Source organism: Taurulus bubalis, assembly GCF_910589615.1.
Source record: "Taurulus bubalis genome assembly, chromosome: 9".
In the NCBI taxonomy this organism is placed as follows: Eukaryota; Metazoa; Chordata; class Actinopteri; order Perciformes; family Cottidae; genus Taurulus; species Taurulus bubalis.
In genome coordinates, this window is record NC_136597.1 from 3,186,163 (window position 1) to 3,209,055 (window position 22,893).

Below are 22,893 nucleotides of genomic sequence, written 5' to 3' on the forward strand. Positions count from 1 at the left end.
TATGTTTTTAGGGGAGACACTAAAACATTGTTTTGCACTGGTCATTGTTGAGGCGTTTGGGGATATTTTGCTTCCATAACAGGATTTCTTTCAGACTAGTGGAAAGAAAACATCCAACATACACATGCAGGTGTTCGTTTTACTACTTTGTCTATTTGAGCCTGTAGATTTCTGCTAAATTCACCAAAAGTTATGATAGGATAATGCCTCATTTGCATATTTAAACATAACATTTCGGATCCTTGTTATACAAAAATAATACAAATTGTCTGAATGTAACTAATGCAATAACCAACTGGCAAAGCTGTTAGAAAAAATGATTTAAATAGACAATTCCTTCTGTTAAAAATCGTCGACTCTAATATGTTAACAAAATGAAACAAGACTTTGAAACCCTGGCTTTATCCAATGTTCACCTTTCTCTTCTGGAAATGCATACAAATGTCCGCATATTTAATGAGATAATGTATCGTCTACATTTTCCAAAAACGTGCGATCCCAAAAAAATTACAAAATAAATAACAACATGAAGCGCTTTCACGTCAAATACACAGTTATAACACAAAAGTAAAATGTGTGAATAAAAAAAAAGAATCTTGCTGCCTCGTGTCGGATGACGTCACACCACGTCCGCCTGCCCTTTCTATCCGTGCGCGAGCTCGACAGTCCAAAGTATAAAGCAAGTAGCGCGAGCGCCTTAACTGGGGGGGAAGAAAAAAAAAAGTGTAGTCGACAGAGAGGGACGCACAGCTCGCGCACACTCACGCGTGCAGACACACGGTGGATCCACGGAATACTGGCCCGTGCGTGCGCATGTACACGCGGAAAAGCGGACGTCTTTACAACTTAATTAAGGAGTAAATAACCCCCAAAAAACATGGAGCGGGAGTTATGGATTTAACGCGTAGACGACTTGAAATGGGCGCTCGGCTGGCGGCGTTGCTGCTGTGGAGTTGCTTGCTGTCGGCGGTTGACGGTACGTTGACTCTTTTTGTGTGTGTGTGTTCACAACATGGATCCTCTGGGAACAAGGACCGCGGAGCCACGACGTTGGGAGACCGCGGTTCACGCGCTGCGCCGCGGCGGTGTCCGCGCGCCTCGGTCCCCGCGTCGAGTCCGAGCTCCAGCGCGAGCTGAGAGTCCTTGTTCTGAAAGTTGAGTTTTGTGTGTGTGTGTGTGTGTGTGTGTGTGTGTGTGTGTGTGTGTGTGTGTGTGTGTGTGTGTGTGTGTGTGTCCCAAGGGTACAACAACACAGCAGTGGCAATGGAAAGTCTCGAAACTTTTGCATAGGTTGTGCGCGACACACTGGAGGATAAACACACGCACACACACACACACACACACACACACACACACACACACACACACACACACACACACACACACACACACACACACACACACACCGAACAAAGCTGGTCGCGGTGGACGAGTTTTAAATGCGTCGGAGCAGAAATGAAGTTTGAAGCCGAGCCGGGGCTATTTTCCTCGGGCCTCGGCAGCGCGAGCCATTCCTGCTCGGTGTCGGGTGTCACGGCACAGTTCCTTGCTTTGATAGTGGAGGGGGGAGAAAGAAAGAAAGCCGGAATGTCTTTTTTTTATGGATTTATTGAGCAAAGAAAACGCTGCCGGACACGCTAAAATATGGTGGTCGTTTTCTTTCCACGCCGGGTCGAAGTCTTTTATGAGCCCGACTTTCTCCAGTGGCTGATTCACGGTTTTACTATTTTATCTGTAAGTCAGAGGCGGAGCTTAGCTCCCTCATATAGATGCGAGGCATTGCTCGCTCTGTCTGCGTGCATCTTACAACTAAAGCTGGATATGTTGAGCTCTGATAGTTCATATATATATTTATATACAACCCACACACTCATAAACTCACCCAGTAGTCCAGATCTGATGATGATGATCTATATATTTCCACTAAAGACATGACCTACACCTTCATATAACTGGTGTCTCTGTTCTAGTGGTCACAATGGTGCACATGATGAGTTTCAGTGGGTTTGAGCCTCGTTGGCTGATTCATGCTTGAAATGTCACTTTGACCCCCAGGTGCAGTTTTAAATCTGCCTCCTGATTATGACGCTGTCTGGACCAAAGTCCCAAAGGTCAGCACTCAAATCAAAGGACATGTATCTACGGGGTCTGTGGATATGGAAGGAGGTGCTACTTAAAATACTATATTATTATATACATATTGTAACAGATTTATGTTGGAGAAAACTGCATTGTGCCAAAAGCTGGCATCGGATGCATGCTCGGCTTCTGAGTCCTCCTTTCACCTGTTCTTTATTCAGATATTTCCTCGTGGTTATTGTTCATTTCATGCAGATACATGTTTTTATGTCCTCTATTCCCTAATTGTGTGAACATCAAGTCCGCTGACAGAATGTATTGAATACAGAACAGTAACACCGCACCACAACAAATAACAAATGTTTACTCGAGTAAGCTTTGCTTAACTTTTACTCAAACATGTTACTAAACATTGGGACTCTGAGGTTCAAGAGTCCAACACCAAAAGAACTGATTGACTAAAGCATCATGGTAGCCAATGTGAGGCAGTATTCACAATAGCAGGAGGGAACGTTTTACTACCTTCTACCTCAGAATGTTACGACAAAGAGGACCTTCAGTCAAATACGTTTGAAATATGTCGCCCAATTTCACAAATGTGCCTCAGGGCCGCTGCTGTCTGTAGAGCACAAGACCCTCTGACCTTTGACCCTCGAGTCGGGTAAGAAGAAAAAAAATACTTTTTGTCGGCTAACCAGGAAGTTAGCATCACACTGGTTCCCTCGACAAAAAGCGAATGGGATTCTTCTGTTTGATTTTGGGTTATTGTAGAAAATAAGCTTTGTGGTAAACCAACGTTTATGATACTGACACGTTTTGTTTGGCGAGATAAACCTCAGAGGAACACCAACTTTTATCATGAAATAACGAGTGGGACCATTACTGAATTATTTTATGTTGAAGAACACCATTATGAATCTCTTCAGCTTGTTTTAACCACAGACCTTATTTCAATATCTAACCAAAAAAAACATTAAACTGAAAATTTGACTTCAAGACGAGGGAACCAGAAGTGCAAAAAAAAGCTATAAATGTCGTATGAATAGAATAATAGTGGTGTAAGAAAATATTATGTCTCTTGAGTGTTGTGATATTATGTTTTGTGATACTGTATTGATTCGATTTGTTATTTTTTTGGGGGGGGGAAGCACTTTAATATATTTATTTTTGACCGATGTAGAATGTTATTTCCTTTTCGCAGGTTATTGGACGTTATAGAGACTGTGATGAACGCAAATTCATTCCCACTGTCCTCACTATTATGCAGTCTTCCTCAAATTTACAGTATCACAATAAAATAAATCATAACCCCTGAGTCACGGTACTTTTGTATCACCAGATTATTGCCGTAGCAACAGGCAGCCAAGCAGGATGGCTCTTTTTTTGTGCTCATAAGGATCAGTGACTATCAATATGCTTATTGCCGGTGATAAACACCTCGGGTCTGTCCTAAACAGCGAGTGCAGAAGAAGAAAAAAAACACTCTCTCGTTTGTCCTGAACAAATAAGAACGGCGTCCCACGACTTGGCGCCGAGGTGACCGCGTGTACGCACGCTTCACACCCGCCGGCCAGAAACGCCAAAGCGGTGTCAAACACACGGCAGGGCAAACATCACAGCTGTGTGTGAGTGTGTAGTGTTGACGGGCTGTTGGATCACTCAGTAAATGATGCGTTTACTTGAGGGACTTGAGTAATAATTCATGTTTTGCTAAGTGGTTCCAGTGGTGCATTCAGAGCCCTGTAAACAACAGCTTTGCTTCCGTGTCTTGTCGCAATACTGGGATGTTCTTACTTTGATTGTAATCCGGGGGAAAATATCAATATTCTGTACTATTTTCGATACAAAAGGGGAAACTGTCTTCCACAAAGATAGATACTGTGTGGATGTGTCAACAAGAGAGAGTGGAAATATTATTTTGTATATTTATTTTTGACAACACGACTCTGAGATTCATGCATTGAGTTTTAAAGAGTAACATCGAAAGTTAAATTCCAACCTTTAGACCAGATGTGTCAAAGCTCATTTGAGTTCATGGTCCCGGTTTGATTTCAACAAAACAACAAAAAGACACAAATTCTTGACTCTTGGTGGTGGGAGGATGGTGGGACGCTGTTGGCTTGATGCGCGGCAACAACAACTTTGGCAACAACAACTTTGGCAACAACAAACCGACTCACTTTAACTAGTTTGACGAGCTGAGATCTGTAATAGAAGATGTTGAAGACCGGCATTCAAAACAATAGAAACCAACAGGTTCTTCCAGCGTAGCACTGCAGCGAAACATTAGTCCTGCAAGTTATGACGGCGTTACTATGATTTATTCTTACTGTATTTTACACACACATATATATATACACACACACACACACACACATTACATTTAGCTGACACTTTTATCCAAAGCGACTTCAAGCAATTTCTTCAAGAAAGCCAAACTACAAAGTGCTATCACTAAAATGCTACTTTCCTTGTTAGTCGGAAAAGACGTGTCCTGATGTCAACAGGGAGCTCATTCCACACACAAAATTAATTATTAAAATCATGAATTCTCCACGGGCTCCACAAAATCAGTCAAGAGGACATTTATTTTTGACTTGCCCCGTCTTACTTTCTCGCTCCATCCATCACCTCTGTGTCTGGTTCTGCTATCATTAATAAACACATTATTTTATTATTCAACAAAAGCAGCCAGAGTTCTCATACGTGAAATGTCCAAACACAAGCCGCTCTCCTGACGTGTGAATGGGGAAAACGCATCATTTCTTGTGGGGGTGGGGCCTGGTCTATTTGGGTGGGCCGCTCGAAAGAGGGAAAAAAACCTTTTTTTTGCCAACCTGGGTATTTTCTCTTTGCACCGCTGAGACCAACCAATAGGTGATTTCCACACTGCTCTCCATTAGCCGGCTCTATGTGAGCCCTGCATTCAGACGCAGTCTTTTGTCTGGACGAGGAACACTCGACACCCAACAAAACAGGGCAAGACCTGACGGAGGTCGGCTGGGAGCAGAGCGGCTCCTAAGGCTTTTCACCCCGGCGCTTTGAAAGTCGTTTCGCTCATTCAGAAGAAAATGACTTGCTTTTCTTGAAATGGAACAAAAAAACAATCGAAACAAAAGTCGATTCTTTTCATATTACGCTCAACAACTGTTGCTGTTCAACCGCGAATAGATGATAAAATCTAAAAGTCGTAAATCGGCTGATGGGTTATCGAAGTTAGGAAATATCTGATCGGTAAGAACCGAAAGAGTCTTGAGGTTTGATACTCAGCCCAACAGATGGCAACGAATGAGGTGCATGGGGAGGTTCTTCACTGTTTAGGTTTCACACAAGCCTGACGGAGGGGAGATAGAGAGAGATAGAGAGAGATAGAGAGGAGAGGGAATGTAGAGGAGAGGAGGTGAAGTGGGGAGGAGACAGGCGAGACAAAGAGAGGAGGAAAGGAGGAGAGAGGGAGAAATGGGGCAGAGGTGGAGGGAGAGAGGAAGTCTGCGGCGGTCTATCTTGATTTCTCCAGGGTCCCCAAACACACACACACACATATGCACACACACACATACGCACACACACACACATACGCACACACACACACACATATGCACACACACACATACGCACACACACGCGTAAACACAGACGGGCTGCATAAATATGCTCCCTGCGCTCGCAGCACACATTTTTCTCGTCCCAACTGGGGAGGTGTGAAGAAAATCTCTTCCTTCCTTGGGACCCTACACACACACACACACACACACACACACACACACACACACACACACACACACACACAGGGGTAAGATGGGCTCCGATAAGATGTAAAGCGAGGGAGCCTGCTAGCCTTCTCCAAGCAGAACAAAGCAGGAGAGCTGTGTGTGTGTGTGTGTGTGTGTGTGTGTGTGTGTGTGTGTGTGTGCGTGTGCGTGTGCATGTGCGTGTGCACATCCAGAAAGGGGTGCAGCAGTGCATTGCCTACGCTTTAGAAACTTCTTTTGGGACCCTTCTTTCTTTTCACGCTGCCACCTCAGTATGACCTCCTTCCCCCCAAACACACACACACACACACACACACACACACACACACACACACACACACACACACACACGCCCCATCGTACTTCAATTGCTAATCCCATTGACCAACTCAAATGTAGTTTTTTGGTCGTCTTTTGTGTTGTGTCGAACTTGTGCGCATGTGCACACACACACACACACACACACACACACACACACACCCCCTTACAATGCCAGGTGCAGTGATGTCATTTGTCCTCACACACGCATTTAGATACAATTTCCAATTGAACATTGTTTATAGCATTTCACAGCTGATCCCATTCATTGTGGGATTGAGTAATGATCTTTTATATGAATTACTAATAATTGGTGTTGAGCAGGAATGTGGGAGTTAGCCAACTGTCTGATGTCTTTTGTTACATATTGTGACATGTTTGTTTTTTCCAGTAGTTTGAGTTGAAGTTTAATAATCTCTGATGGGACTTTAAGACTGTCAGCAGAAACACATCGGCTCACACACTGTATGTGAGCCGATGTGTTTCTGCTCGTGTTTTGCCTGCGTTTTGTTTTGTTTTCAGTAATGGAAAATGTAGTTGCATATTTATTATTGTGCTTCTGGAATCAGCAGGATGAAAGCTAGCACCGCTAGTCGTTAGCAGCACCGTCCCGCGGAGCTAACAGCTAGCGGGAGTTGCCATTGATTTACATTATGATGCATTTAAGGCTCATTCAGTAAACATTGGGGAAAAGGTAAACTCTTAATTTATGTTCAAATGTAATCTTGTAAAATGCAGCTTTTGGTGATAAACATGAACAATACTAGTTGTTTGAAGGAGATGTTTTCACAGCAATATGAAATAGATATTATAATGGAATCATGACCTGTTTGACCATGTATGCAAACAGTAATAAAGGAGTGGCATTTATTATTTAACTTTTTCTTTTCACCATGGTTCTGATTAGTAATCGAAAATCGTGCAATTTCCATTTCACTTTCTGGTATCACGATATCACTAGATTTGTGTCGGGTTGGAGGTGTTATGGAAATGTTAATAACATCATGACCTGTACGCATATGTGTAAAAAACAAACGCAAATTGCCATTGCATTTCTGTCATATCACTAAAAAGGGGGTCTAAAAAAACCCTTCCTTTTTGCCTGTGTAAACGAGGCAGACCCTTCCTGTGGATGTTTTCCATGTGTGAGTGTAAAGTCTGGATTCAGCCGTCTTGTCCTCTCAATCACCAGGAAACCCCAGCCGGCCCAAGGAGGCTCGCCAGCACTAATCCTCACTGGAGCGTCTCTGTTAGGCCAGAGGGGATCTTTAGAGCCCCTCCCTTCCAGTTTGTGGTCTGGCCCACTCACTCATATTTATTTACTTGTGTGTCTCTTCCTGTGGACTATTCTGTCGGTTTCGGGGATGTCGTTCAGCGTTTCCGCGCTCGTGTTGTCTTGGTAGACGGACGCCAGATCATTACTTCCTGTTGGATGGCTACATTTGATAGAGTGATTTATCTGATTAGTCTGACGTTTGTTTGTTTCAATTACTAGCTAAACTAAACTAAAACAGAATGCAAATTGTGTATTCCCACCACACCGTCCTCAAGGTGACGCCATTAAATGTCTTGTTTTGTCCAACCGAAACTCAAACATGTAAGAATTGCAGCGTCAACGCCCACTGACTACTCGTCATGGACTACTTCATTGATTTCATACTGTAAAGAAAGGAGTCAAGTATTTGAATGCATCATGAAGAAACAAAGGTTGAATATCCTGTAAACTATTTGATTTGGCTGCAAAATATTTACTCAGATGTAGATTTTCTTTTTTAAGACCTCCTAAAACATAATTGTCCCAGTTCACTACTATGGTTTGAGTTAAATGTCTTGTTACTGATAGCAATTTTCTTTTTTTTATTCTTTACGTTAATCTAGAACCTCTTTCAGCTCAAACTTCTCATAGAGATTTGTTCTTTATCTCAGTGAGTCTGTACACTTTTAACGTGACTTTCCATGCGGTTGACTGGACACAAAGACTTTAAAATCCAGGCTGCGTTTCTCATCTACTAGGTCTTATCATCTAACCACCAACGTGTGATAGAAACTACCTGAAACAGTAAATACACAGATGGAGACCAGAAATAGCCTCTCAAAACCGGATTCTTTGTTTTGTAAAATCCGCACCGATGCCAGTCAATTAACGAGGAATGAATCGGCGCCGTGCCTGTTTTCAGGACACCGAGTTGCCGTTTTGGGACAGCGTCCGCACCGACAGTGGCGGCGTGTCTTAATGCCGTGGGATTACAGGAGGCATGCGGTGCCAAACCGCAGCGTAGCAGCTCCGCCGCCCTGCCAGGCCCAGACCACAAGCTTCCCCAGAGGCACTGCGGCAGCTGCTGTGACAGCCACTGCCTCCGACAGGGAGGTCAACGTCCCAGAGTCACTGACACACACGCACACACACACTTTACACGCATGATATATATGTCGTCCAACTTTTGTTTCTTTTTTCTATCTGGTAGTGTTACAAAACGTTCAAGGGCGGAAACGCAAAACTTGTTTTTGCGCATTCAAAAGATCTTTGTCTTCCTTTCTGGTCGATGGCCTCTGCAGATTGTTGCCAGATGGCAGTAATGTTTGTGTTTTTGACAACGCATGGTTGAGCTTTGGTCCAATGAGTAGCATTCCTGCCTGTTTTTTGACTTTTCTTATGTCAGCCAAAGCTTGTTTGGTATTTTGGTGTGTTGTGAACTTGACTTTGCCGTATGGCACTGAGGCCGTGTGCAGGTAGTAGTCTGCATACACTCGGTTGCTACAGGCGAAATATATAGTGGAGTAATGTCGACCTGAGCAGAGAATGAAGTCCCGTCATGTGTGTTGTTACCCCTAGGTTCAAGAAAGAGATTCTTAATGTTATGATTCTTTGGTGTGAATTATTAAAAAAACAGATTAAAAAAAAAAAAAAAAAAGCTGATGACATCATCATATTTTATCTGGATTCATTCAGTTAGAGCTGCTCGCCTCAAGTCGGTTTTTACTGCCCCTGTACAAATTGTTTGAAATATTATCAGTTATTAAATAACAACAAAGACTGACGTGTAATGTTGTTTTTAATCCTCGTGTTTAGAGAACGAAGCGAGGTGGCTCACTTCTTTTTACAGGAGCTTCGGTGGAAAACTGCGTCATCTCAACAGGTGGCTGGATGGATCAGAAGTGTTCGTCTTGCACGCTTCCAAAATGTTGTCTGCCACATTTTGTGTGTGAAATGCAGCCTCGGGGGAAGTCAGTCGCAGGATGGCGACCCCGAAAAGAGACGGGGCCGTCTGTCGAAACACGTCCAAACATAGTTAGACACTCGAGGTCGGATATGAATTAATAGATAATAACATTCCAATAAAATCCCACCTCTTTGCCCTTGAGGTAAATAAATGAAAGACATGAAGACATCCAATTCCCTAATGAATACAAGCATCAGACGAGCCGAACAAGTTCACAACCTCAACGCTTCTCAGGAGAGAGTGGGCCAAATTCCCCATAACTCGCTGAGCCCGTTATTTCAAGCAAGGCAAAAAGTGTCATTCCTCTCAGTCACCGGGGAACTTGAACGTGGTCGTACACAGATATCCCATAGCCCTCTGGGTGAATAGTCAGAATGCCTGATTTGCTGTTAAGAAGAACCTCTTGTGTATGAAGTCGAGCCAATGTGTTGCTTCCCTGCTTCTAATCAGTTGTTTCTCTTGAAGATTGATGCAATAAAAATAATAATTTACTCAATATGAGCCTCATTGCGAACCGAAACCCAACAGCAGTCAGAACTTTACTGTCAACCAACACCAAAACACAGTTGCAGGATTATAGAAATGTGTAAAAAAGGTTTGTAACGTTCCAAATCTTCTCCTTTCCAGGCTCACCTCTCCTCCTGTTCGCCAACCGGCGCGACGTGCGATTAGTGGATGCCGAGGGCGTGCGGGGCGAGTCGGCCATCGTCGTCAGTGACCTGGAGGACGCGGCGGCGGTGGACTTCCTGTACTCCGAGAGCCTGATATTCTGGACGGATGTCAGCGAGGAGGCCATCAAACAGACGTACTGGAATCAGTCATCCAACTGTGAGGCTGCTCTTCGCTATATATATTCTCCCGCTTCCCCGCGAAGCCAAACAGTCACTGTTAGCAACGTGTTGAAGGGGTTTGACGTAGGGCTGGGCGATATATCGGTTCAAATTTCCATACAGTATGAATTTTGTATATACCGTCATACCGGTGCATAGCCGTAACAACAGTTGTCGCTCTTCGGCAGGCAGCAACATTTATTTTTCACGGCTGAGGGCGCAGCGGTCAGCGCTACTTACGTGTCATGGTTCTAACTTTAGTCATGGTTATTACTTTAGTCATGGTTCTAAATTTAGTCATGGTTATTACTTTAGTCATGGTTCTAAATTTAGTCATGGTTCTAACTTTAGTTATGGTTCTAACTTTAGTCATGGTTATTACTTTAGTCATGGTTCTAAATTTAGTCATGGTTCTAACTTTAGTCATGGTTCTAACTTTAGTCATGGTTATTACTTTAGTCATGGTTCTAAATTTAGTCATGGTTCTAACTTTAGTCATGGTTATTACTTTAGTCATGGTTCTAAATTTAGTCATGGTTCTAACTTTAGTCATGGTTCTAACTTTAGTCATGGTTCTAACTTTAGTCATGTTATAACTTTAGTCATGTTATAACTTTAGTCATGGATATAACTTTAGTCATGTTATTACTTTAGTCATGGTTCTAACTTTAGTCATGGTTCTAACTTTAGTCATGGTTATTACTTTAGTCATGGTTCTAAATTTAGTCATGGTTCTAACTTTAGTCATGGTTATTACTTTAGTCATGGTTCTAAATTTAGTCATGGTTCTAACTTTAGTCATGGTTCTAACTTTAGTCATGTTATAACTTTAGTCATGGTATAACTTTAGTCATGGTTATTACTTTAGTCATGGTTCTAACTTTAGTCATGTTATAACTTTAGTCATGTTATAACTTTAGTCATGTTATTACTTTAGTCATGTTATAGCTTTAGTCATGTTATAACTTTAGTCATGTTATAACTTTAGTCATGTTATAACTTTAGTCATGTTATTACTTTAGTCATGTTATAGCTTTAGTCATGTTATAACTTTAGTCATGTTATAACTTTAGTCATGGTTATAACTTTAGTCATGTTATTACTTTAGTCATGTTATTACTTTAGTCATGGTTCTAACTTTAGTCATGTTCTAACTTTAGTCATGTTCTAACTTTAGTCATGTTATAACTTTAGTCATGTTGTAACTTTAGTCATGTTATAACTTTAGTCATGTTATAACTTTAGTCATGTTATTACTTTAGTCATGGTTCTAACTTTAGTCATGTTATAACTTTAGTCATGTTATAACTTTAGTCATGTTATAACTTTAGTCATGGTTCTAACTTTAGTCATGTTATAACTTTAGTCATGTTATAACTTTAGTCATGTTATAACTTTAGTCATGTTATTACTTTAGTCATGGTTCTAACTTTAGTCATGGTTCTAACTTTAGTCATGGTTATTACTTTAGTCATGGTTCTAAATTTAGTCATGGTTCTAACTTTAGTCATGGTTATTACTTTAGTCATGGTTCTAAATTTAGTCATGGTTCTAACTTTAGTCATGGTTCTAACTTTAGTCATGTTATAACTTTAGTCATGGTATAACTTTAGTCATGGTTATTACTTTAGTCATGGTTCTAACTTTAGTCATGTTATAACTTTAGTCATGTTATAACTTTAGTCATGTTATTACTTTAGTCATGTTATAGCTTTAGTCATGTTATAACTTTAGTCATGTTATAACTTTAGTCATGTTATAACTTTAGTCATGTTATTACTTTAGTCATGTTATAGCTTTAGTCATGTTATAACTTTAGTCATGTTATAACTTTAGTCATGGTTATAACTTTAGTCATGTTATTACTTTAGTCATGTTATTACTTTAGTCATGGTTCTAACTTTAGTCATGTTCTAACTTTAGTCATGTTCTAACTTTAGTCATGTTATAACTTTAGTCATGTTGTAACTTTAGTCATGTTATAACTTTAGTCATGTTATAACTTTAGTCATGTTATTACTTTAGTCATGGTTCTAACTTTAGTCATGTTATAACTTTAGTCATGTTATAACTTTAGTCATGTTATAACTTTAGTCATGGTTCTAACTTTAGTCATGTTATAACTTTAGTCATGTTATAACTTTAGTCATGTTATAACTTTATTCATGTTATAACTTTAGTCATGGTTCTAACTTTAGTCATGTTATAACTTTAGTCATGTTCTAACTTTAGTCATGGTTCTAACTTTAGTCATGTTATAACTTTATTCATGTTATAACTTTATTCATGGTTCTAACTTTAGTCATGGTTATAACTTTTGTCATGTTATAACTTTAGTCATGTAATAACTTTAGTCATGGTATAACTTTAGTCATGTAATAACTTTAGTCATGTTATAACTTTATTCATGTTATAACTTTATTCATGGTTCTAACTTTAGTCATGGTTATAACTTTTGTCATGTTATAACTTTAGTCATGTAATAACTTTAGTCATGGTATAACTTTAGTCATGTAATAACTTTAGTCATGGTTATAACTTTAGTCATGTTATAACTTTAGTCATGTTATAACTTTAGTCATGGTTATAACTTTAGTCATGTTATAACTTTAGTCATGTATTAACTTTAGTCATGTTATAACTTTAGTCATGGTTATAACTTTAGTCATGTTATAACTTTAGTCATGTTATAACTTTAGTCATGTTATAGCTTTAGTCTTGTTTATAACTTTAGTCATGGATATAACTTTCTAACAACAATTAATAACCCACAACTAACTCTCTTTTTTTAGGTAAAACACCACGACAGTTTGTGACACAAAAACAATTTGTAACACTAATAATTGTACATTTATAAAATGACACCACCGAACTGCATGCTGGGTAGAGCTTGCCCACTATCACAACAAGAAGAAACTCTGTCGCTACATTAAAAAAAGGAAAAGAGCGATGCAAGAGGACCAACGAGAGACCAGAGTTGCACCAATACAACTTAGTTAGACACATATGCAACGCTGGTTACTGTGTGGTATTTATTATAAATGTACGTTGGTACATAGAGGGTGATACGAAGCTGAACATGGAGGGACTTAGGACCCAGGGGAATGTAGGTAAAAAAAACAGGAAGAGACCGACCGTTCGCTGCCTTTTCGGGGTCAATGAATGAATGTGTTTACGCGAAACCGTGATATACCGTAAAACCGCCAGAATCTTGCAAAATACCAGAATATGAATTGTTAGCCCTAGTTTGACGTAGTTCTTCTTCTTCTCACACTTGTGTATGTTTTTGTGTGTGGTTGCAGCCCTGAAAGAGGCGCTGGGAACCGGCCAGACCGTTGTAGTGGCGGGGCTGGACAGTCCTGACGGGCTGGCCTGTGACTGGCTGGGCCGGAAGCTCTACTGGACAGACTCGGAGACCAATCGGATTGAAGTGGCCAACCTGGACGGCACCTCCAGGAAGGTCCTGTTTTGGATGGACCTGGACCAGCCCAGGGCGATCGCCCTCAACCCCGCTCAAAGGTAGCAAAGACACGCTCTCACAGTACTCCAAGACCTTCATGGTTCTTTTTTAAGCCGGCTAATAACGTTGTTGTAAAAGGGAGGTCAGGTACGATATCGGATGTGGGAGCAGAAAAAGTCCGTCCTTTGCCAGCAGAGAGGATAGTGACTGAGTGTCCTACCAGTAATGACTCAAGATTGAGATTCAACAAGTATACAGAAAGGAACACTGCATTTTTTAAATGTATTCATTCATTCATTTTATTCATAACGGTAACAGGTGAAACTGTAAAAGGTGATAGTGGAACTGGAGCTCTGGATCAATGAGGATGAATGTAGTGTAAGAGTTCTCAACATAAAGACCTCAGTGGGCGTGGACCGTTACGTTTGTTAAAAAGCAAAAGCATATCTATTCGAAAAAGTAAAAAGAAATGCCACACAGTCATTAGCGTCCTCTGCTTTCGGTTAGATAGGGTCGTCTGCAACGATCGAGGTCTCTGCAACCTCACGTCCATCCCTTTCTCGTAATACCTCGGGTGAATTTCCTTAAATTTGCCACAATTAAAGGTTGAACTGATGAGAATATTGTTGGTCGAAGATCACTGCGACCTCACAAAACACATTTTTGGGCCATAACTGAAATAATGAATGCGATAATTAGGAACATTTCATGTCTAAAAGGCTAAAGTGATGACATTTTGGACAGACGGAGACGTGAACTGCAACCTGACTGGTTGGCGGAGGCATCCGCTTCTGATGGGAATGTAGCTTGTAAACTCAACTCCTGGCATTTGCTTGTGGTGTTTGTCACCTTTTGGTTTTAGAAGAAGAGTAACAGGCAAACCAACTTTTAAAATGACCCTTTTTCTTTTTTAAATATGTGCTGTGCAGTGGCTTGAATTCATGCAGATTTTGAAAAGTTAACTGATAAATATTTGTAAAACCGACGATAGGTAATTAAAGGAACTTAAATGGGATAAATTTGAACGTAGTTTGGTGCAGTTCACACAAAAAGCGAAGTGAATTTTCGCAACGCTTTACTCGCTCAACTATATGTGGTTTATTCGCTTCATTCGCGCCGGAAAAGGGGCGTGGCTTATCTCTGTGACTTGTCTCCGTAAAAACAGTTACCATTTCCTTCATCCACCATGGACATAACCACTAGTTCTGCTTTATACTTGTTGTGGAAATCCCACAAACGTCGGAACATCAAACGCCCTCGTGTCTGGGTTCATAAAACCATCGGTAGCTCGGTGGATTTCACCGACTCCTCCAGGAACTGAACGGCTGCCGCTTCCAGCGCTACTCGAGGCGGACCAGTGGCCAGAAAGAGTGACTAGATGGTGGAAGAGAAGGCCTGTTCTGAAGGGAGTTTGCTCCCTCTGTGGTTTGACCTCATGCTGACCTCCCTTCTCTCTCTCTCTCTCTCACACGCGACCTACAAAGCCCGAGCTCTTAAGATGATAGATTTCCTGTTGACTTATGATTGTTTACAGCTACCCTGATGACGTGGGGTACATACGTCTCCAACCATGACCTCTGCAGAACTTGTATAACGACTGCGTTTAAACCAAGAGGTTCAATGTGTCCAGTGACCTCCTTAGTTTTGGCTAAATGCTCTGAACCCTTTCCTTATGCTGCAATTAAACGCTCTCTTTTATCCCACATTGCTCAAATCATTCCGGGTCCATCACAGTCCGATCGTACGACTTACATTTATATAGATTACGATAACCGCAGGGTGTGTCTGCGTCCGGAGTTGTTGGCACATCTGCTGGTCGCTCTGTAACTGAACCTCAAGGAGAGGAAGCACTCGCAGCAACCCATGCAGCTTCAAGCGCTGCGGTTAAGTGAAAACAAATGATGTCCTTTTTATAACGGCTCGTAGTGGCTGAGTATTGTGTAACAACAGGAATGAAGATCACGACGACAAAAATAAACTAGACTCAGGTTGTTCTGTCCTTCAGGAAACAGTAGAGACGTCCAGATAGCATTTTTCTTTCTTTCGTTCTCCGTACCGAGACCCGAACTTCTTTGTTGGCTCTTACCGAGTACCGATCCGATGCTACGTCGTTAAAAACACGTCGCCGTTTAATTCAAGGGGGTTTCTTTAACAATTTTAGACGCAGCGGTGTGTTTCCCCCCGAGCTAACGAGCGAGCTGTAGCTAGTTCCACGCTCCGTCGCCGTTGTTCCTCTGTAGCGTGAATGAGCTGATGAATGATGACGCAGTTATGCGATGTTGAATCTTCGCCGATACCCGACCCAGCGGTTTAGTCTGCGGGTATTGGAACAACTTTATATGTACCCGTCATGTGAGCTCATGTTGCTTCAAGTCTGCTCCAACAAAGTCCGTTTAGTTGAATTAGTTTGTTAGTAAACAATTACGAACGGATTCCAGATGTGATTATGTTGGTATTTTGAGTCAAGAGGCTTTAAGGGGAACGTAAAAAGCATGCATATATACACAAGGTCACCTTGGAGGTCTTGACCGCGATAAACACACACGTTTTGGTTTAGCACACACGTGGGGACGATGGGAACCTCGTCACTCGCACAGTTTACACCCTGTTGGTCGCACGCTCTGTCTCGCTTTTCATTTCTCCGCCCGTGTTGAGAGTGAACAGGTGAGAGCGGCACCACAGCCCGCCTGACCACCGCGTGTGGATTAATCCGCAGCTAAAAATAGTCGCCAACAAATGCACTATATATGTTTTCTCCTTTTGAATAACGTTTGATAAAAGCTACGGTGACCAGCTGTTTTTGAAATGTGCTGAGGCTCTTTAGAAGTGAAACTAATGGTCCATTTCGTATATGTGCCGATTATTGGCTTGGAGTGACGCAGACTGACGTCAGCTTCGGTTGTGTTCAAACGAATCGAAGACAGAAGTTGAAAAAGTTCTCTTCACTGAGGTGAAGATACAGTAGTGGACTTGTGTGTTGTAGGAGTCAGTCACACAAACACAATCACAGCACAGCTCGGTCTCCCTCTCCTCTCTCTCGCTCTGGTTTCCTGCTCTGTAATTGTCGCGTCTACGTTGCCGGCCAAAGGAATGCAGATCTCATTCATTCATTCTAAACTGTAGGTACACACACATCATTTTGGTACACACACGCGCACACACACACACACACACACACACACACACACACACACACACAATGCCACGGCATTTAATAAGCAGCATTCAAACCAATAACTATTGGTTGTGTGACAGGCTGATTTATTGGGCTTCAATTTATTTTGATGAACTCGAGCAGAGTGGAGCCGGAGTAGTTTAACTGTAGGTATAACTCATGGTGTGGTAAAAACACATCTCTGGTACTACACCTATTTGTCTTCTGTTGCTTTTTACTCTATGAAATGCATAACACCTCATGTTTTGAGAATCATTATCATAGTGACTATAGATTTATGGGCCAATCATAAAATAAAAAGACAAAGATTGAGAAGACAATGAAATGACAAAACAATGAAATGACAAAACAATAAAATGACAAAACAATGAAATGACGTGTACAGGAGAAATAGAGATGGCGTGAGAAACATTGGGGAGGAAAACAAAAGCCTCTGAGATATGTAGACATGATGGAGTAACAAAAGGAAGGAAGGCAAAAAATATGAATAATTCAGAGTTAAAAACTATTTGAAAATCTTGTCTTTTGGTATCATTAGCTGAAGCGTTCGCATGACTCTTTCACATGAGTAAGGCATCAGATTAGAGCTGCAACAATGACTATTTTGATAATCAATGAATGGGATTATTATTTTGATTAAATGATTATTAATTTGATAAAAATAAGTTTATTTTCTTGTTTTTGTACAACACGCTTGGGATAAAAATGGGAGAATAAAACAGAAATGTAACAACAAACTTTATATATATATATATATAGATATATATATATATATATATATATATATATATATATCTATATATATATATATATCTATATCTATATAGATATATATATATCTATATATATATATAGTCCTCAATAAATAAAGTTTATGATTAACCAATAATAATAAATGATCAAATTAGTTGCCAACTAATTTTAAGAACCGATTTTTTATGAATTGAATGGATCAAATAGCTTACAAGAGCAGGAGAACGGGTTTATCGCTGACTCATCAGTGGAGATCAATAAGCTCGATTAGTAAACTGTTTACTAAACAGTAAACCGTTACTCCCCCATCCATTGGACCGATCGGTCGCCCTGAGTCCGGCAAATTAGCGGAGCTTTGTTAGCGGCTATTCGTCGATGAAACAAGTCTACTAATAGGAGGAAGGAGGAAAATTTCATTTATTCTGAAGATCACAGGAAATACAATGTGTTTATCCAACCGAGTCAAGCCAAGCCAGCACATGCATGGCAACAGGGCTTTACTTACCTCCAAATGGCTAAATGGTGTTTGTTTCATTGACACACGTCTTCCCCTCCAGCTACATGTACTGGACGGACTGGGGAGAGGAGCCCAGGATAGAGCGGGCCGGCATGGACGGCAGCAACAGGTACAGTAGAGCTACGTGACCCTCGACCAGTATCCTCAGACGCAGTCGTGAAAAGCAGCGGTTGTACAGCCATGTCGTGTGCCGTCTGTCTCCCAACAGGAAAGTCATCGTGGTGGAGGACATCTACTGGCCCAACGGTCTGACCATCGACCTGGGGCAGCAGAAGTTGTACTGGGCCGACGCCAAACTCAGCTTCATCCACAGAGCTAACCTGGACGGATCGTCACGGTGAGAAGAAAGCCTCTTTTCATCATAAATGAACGTACGTTAAGGGACTTTTACAGAGACAGTTCAGGTAAGCAGCACACGTAGAAGAGTGTAAAGATACGGGAACAGCCTGGCTGTGTCGTTGGCTTAGACCTCGTCCCTTTCCTGGAGCTTACACTGAAGCCAGAAACAGACAGAGGCAGCGGTGCGATGGTATGAAATATCTTCCCCCAGACCAGCAGAACCAGAGCGGGGGGCTCTGGACGTAATGATGCTAGCAGATATATTTACAGAGAGCAGCAAAGCTCTGGCAGAGGGGGAGCGTCTTTACTTTTACTTTTTGGTACACCTTAAACTGCTTGAGTCTGAACTCAGTTCGCAGACTTCACTCCCTTCATGGCATGTTTCTCAAAAACCCTTGTCAGTGCATGAAGCAAAGTAAACATTTCCTCGAAGATGAAATAAGACTTGGCGCTCACTCACCGTCAACATCTCATTTTTCTTCAGACATGCTATAGAAGAAGAATGCAGATATAAAGCTGAACATGATGTTCTGTTGGGTTTGGAAATGGAGAACTCCTCGTTGTCCAACTCCTTGGAATCATGTGCCTCTGTGAGCATTGATTTCTCTTATTGATGCTTTCCGACAGTGACAATGCGCACGTTGGTTCATGTTGTTGTTTTGGGGCGGAGCAGATCGGGAAAAAAGATCGGATGGGGTCCAGTCCACAGACTGTATATAAGAAGTAGACATAGTCATCGAATTGTGAGATTTCAACGTCGCCATTTTGGGATTTTTGCATCCGATGAACGGAAGTTACCATATTTGGAATGCGGAGGAGGGACAAAGTGACGCTGTATACGACTCTGGTAGCGGCAACGAGCTGTCAATCAAAGTCACCCCGCCTTGAAGCATCCCCTGCTTTATGGTCTGTTACTAAATGAACATCATGCTGTATTGAAGAAGACTTGCAACTAGAGATTGAGACATAAACTCATGTTTACAATGTTTACTGAGGGAATAAATCAAGAGAGAAGTAGAGTCATTTTCTCATATACTTCTATACAACCAGAGGAGTCGCCCCCTGCTGGTCAGGAGAGAGTAGCTCACTTGATATGGTCGTGTCAGTTATCCGCTGCTTCTACTGGACAAACTTACATTGTCTGTTTGATTAAGGTGGACATAAAATGCACAAACGGTTAAGTTCAAATACAATTTCGAGATCGCTTATTAAAACTTGGAACGATCAGCAGGAAATTCTTTTCGACTTCTTCCCAACAGAGAAAAGGGAGGAGGGGAAGAGAAAAATAGCTGCACAGACAGAGTGAAAGAAAAATAGAGAGAGTATGAGAGGGTTGTCCAACACAAACAGAGCTGTGGTATGGAGGCCCCAGTCAAAACACACACACAGCACCACACACACTGCTTCTCTCTCACAGCTCAATCTGTTCCTCTCTCCTCTAGTCGCCCATTCTTACCGTTCGCTCTGTTTCAGAACGGTTCAGGTCCGACCGAGTAAGACCGGCTTTTAGGTTCAGACGTTCAGATGTTAGATCACCATCATTCTAACGCAGAGAATCAAATTGTCTGACCGACTATCATCCAAGAAGCTTTTGCTGCATGCCAATCCCCATCTCTGTCTCCTGTTTTCTCTCTATTGTCGTGGACAATATATATAGACTTTAGTCACACTTTTATTTTAGCTCCTTATTTAAAGGTGACAACGCTCGTTTCCAGGTTCATACTTGTATTTTGGGTTTCTACTTGGATGTCATGAAGGTTATTAATGTTCAAAACACGTTTTATTGTCTCATGCGATCTGTCTGAATAAACCAGTATTCACTGTCTGAATAACGCTTTTAGCCAACGAAGAGTCGAAGTAGACATTCCCATTCAAATCGTTTAAATGCCGTTGCTATTGTGACCGTTGGTCCCGCGCCAAGTTACAAAAATTCAGAGGTACACCACCAATAATAATAATATTTTGCAGCCAAATCAAATCGTTGACAGGATATTCAACCTTCGATTCTTTTCATTTCAATGATATCGCCAGATAACCGTGACAACTTTGTGGCTCATCTTCCCCAACCAGTGGAGCATTTAAGTATTGTGGAATTAGCAAACTAGCTAGCAAAGTAGTGGACAGTTGGCTAGTTAGCTTGCTTGCTAATTCTGACACAAAAATCTGCAAGAAAATGAGCCGGGCAATGGGCTGGCGGTCAGTGGCCACCGCCTCACTCCCCGTCGCTTCGGAAAAAGATAAGCTAGCTATCTAGCTATCTAACTAGCCAGCCAACACGTTACATCACCGCAACAGCTAACTACAATTGCTTTCGTTCTACTCCTGTTATATTTAGTTATTTTCTATTGTTTTAGCACATTTCACGAATACACTTATTTATAATGTACCTCAACCTGCTTTAATAGAAAAAGACATGAAAGTCTAACTTTTTACGATATGGATTCTTTTAGGCAGTCTGTCAGAAATAACTGTAAAGTAAGCCGTTCTCTAGAAGCTACTGCCAGTGCGGCGTAATGCTGCCTGCAGCTAACTTCTGCAGTTGTTACAGCGCGGTGTTGAGGTTGAATTAAACCAAAATCCAGTGGAAATGTTTTTACGCTGTTGGAAAAATGGGGTATTCTCAGATGCAGCACAACGGCGCGTTTATATGTAACCGCAGCACTCATTGTGTGTCGGTATGTGAAGAAGATATCGTGTTGTACGAAAGCTCATCGAGTCACAGTAAAGACATGTGGGGGGGGGCTTTTACGTGAATATACCTGACAGCTCGAGTAATACAATAATGTGCCTGTTTTCCAATTAACACGCTCACACACACACACACACACACACACACACACACACACACACACACACACACACACACACACACACACACACACACACACATTCGAAAGCTGAACAGAGCTTTGAAATCTGGAGTTGGTTAAATTTGTTCTTTCTTTTTTTTCTTTCTTAACCACTGCTGGCAGCCTCCACTGCTTTTACAGCGCACACACACACACACACACACACACACACACACACACAAAAGAGCCCAAAATGATGATTGATGAAAGGCCGTTTCTGGTGTGTTGATATTCTAAATACAAGCCTCCTTTGATCCGGCGCCTAAGTGCGTTTGTGCGAGTGCATTTTCCTGTGAGTGATTTCTAAAGTGTGTTTTTAGAAAAGAGCCACTCTCTCCTGATCAAATCTATCACACACTTCTCCAGCCGTCACGCTCTTTGTAATTGTTTGGCCCCAAGGTTCAACAGAGGGAATACCTTCACCGAGGCTGCATAGTTTTCTAAATGTGTTGTTTTCATAAGACTCGTCGTCCACGTTGCACTGGAGTGTGGTCGAGATATTCACCAACAAATTTGTGCACCCCAGAGGGTAACAACTTTACATTTCAATTATTTTATTTTCAAAGCTTTCCCTGAAAACCACCCTCGCATCAAAATGTTCTGCCAAGAGGACATGCTCTGGTGATTTTAATGACCTAATGGCTTTCCTATACTGCCACCCTCATGACATATTTGACACTTATATTTTAGCTTCACTGCTGATGAGCCCCAATCCTCCGTTTGTTGTTGTCCAACACCATTGTTTTGTGTGGTTTAATGAACATTGAGGTTTCAGGGTGAATAGAGGGGCTTTAGACTTCTAGGCCTCTGTTTCTCTTCCAGCACACAGCCAGCAGCAATCACAATGCTGTGTTGTTGCAAGTTCCTCAAACAGCTATTTGAGGCTGGCTCCAAAAGTGTCCCATAGACCCTCATGCAGGGATCTTGCGGTCATGGAAAACCTGGAAAAGTCATGGACGTTTAAAATGGTTATTTCCAGGCCTGGAAAAGTCCTTGAAAAAAGTAAAATCCCAAAAGTGTTGTAAAAGTCATGTAAATGTGTTATATTCATGTGTTCATGACGTTCATTTACGCTGAGTTTGAAATAATTAATATGCTTTTAAAAGAAAATTTAAGCAGGCATACATACAGGCATCTATATAAATGTTTATTCTTTTAGTCAAACTATTGTCTCATTCATTTGTGTCATTTAAGGTTTACTGTATGCTTTGTATTCTCATTGTTAGTTTAAATACTACATTTACTCACTTTTTACTGTTTACACCCAGATTTCACTAAATGTTTGTTCATGGAAATTTGGTTTAAAGTCATGGAAAAGTCATGAAACCATTGGTCAGATGTATGTGTATGAACCCTGCTTATGTCTTTACAGCAGAATTAAACAAGTCTTTTAATCAGCCATTGCAACAAAAATGTGCAATGCACAAGTCTAATAAGGAAGGACAACCTTGCTATTTATTCTTGTTGGGGACAATGCTTTGGTGATGCAAGTCCGTTTACCATTCGATTGCATAAAAATGATCACGGTCATGTCCATATATCATACGATAAGTGGATAATATGTAAATATCGTGACTGACCTTATTACGGTTTAAAGCCT

General features: G+C 41.3%; 1 protein-coding gene across 2 annotated transcripts in view; it reads left to right on the top strand.

Moving 5' to 3' along the window:
• Window positions 1-891: 891 nt before the first annotated feature.
• lrp5 (low density lipoprotein receptor-related protein 5) overlaps window positions 892-22,893 on the top strand; it is a gene marked incomplete at both ends in the record, with an annotated part of 57,601 nt that continues 35,599 nt past the window's right edge. For both annotated transcript variants that reach the window (XM_079223042.1, XM_079223043.1), the window contains 5 exons: window positions 892-976; window positions 9,998-10,198; window positions 13,503-13,719; window positions 18,146-18,214; window positions 18,314-18,442. In XM_079223042.1, the coding sequence (XP_079079168.1) occupies window positions 892-976; window positions 9,998-10,198; window positions 13,503-13,719; window positions 18,146-18,214; window positions 18,314-18,442 (701 nt within the window). The remainder of the gene's footprint in view (window positions 977-9,997; window positions 10,199-13,502; window positions 13,720-18,145; window positions 18,215-18,313; window positions 18,443-22,893) is intronic.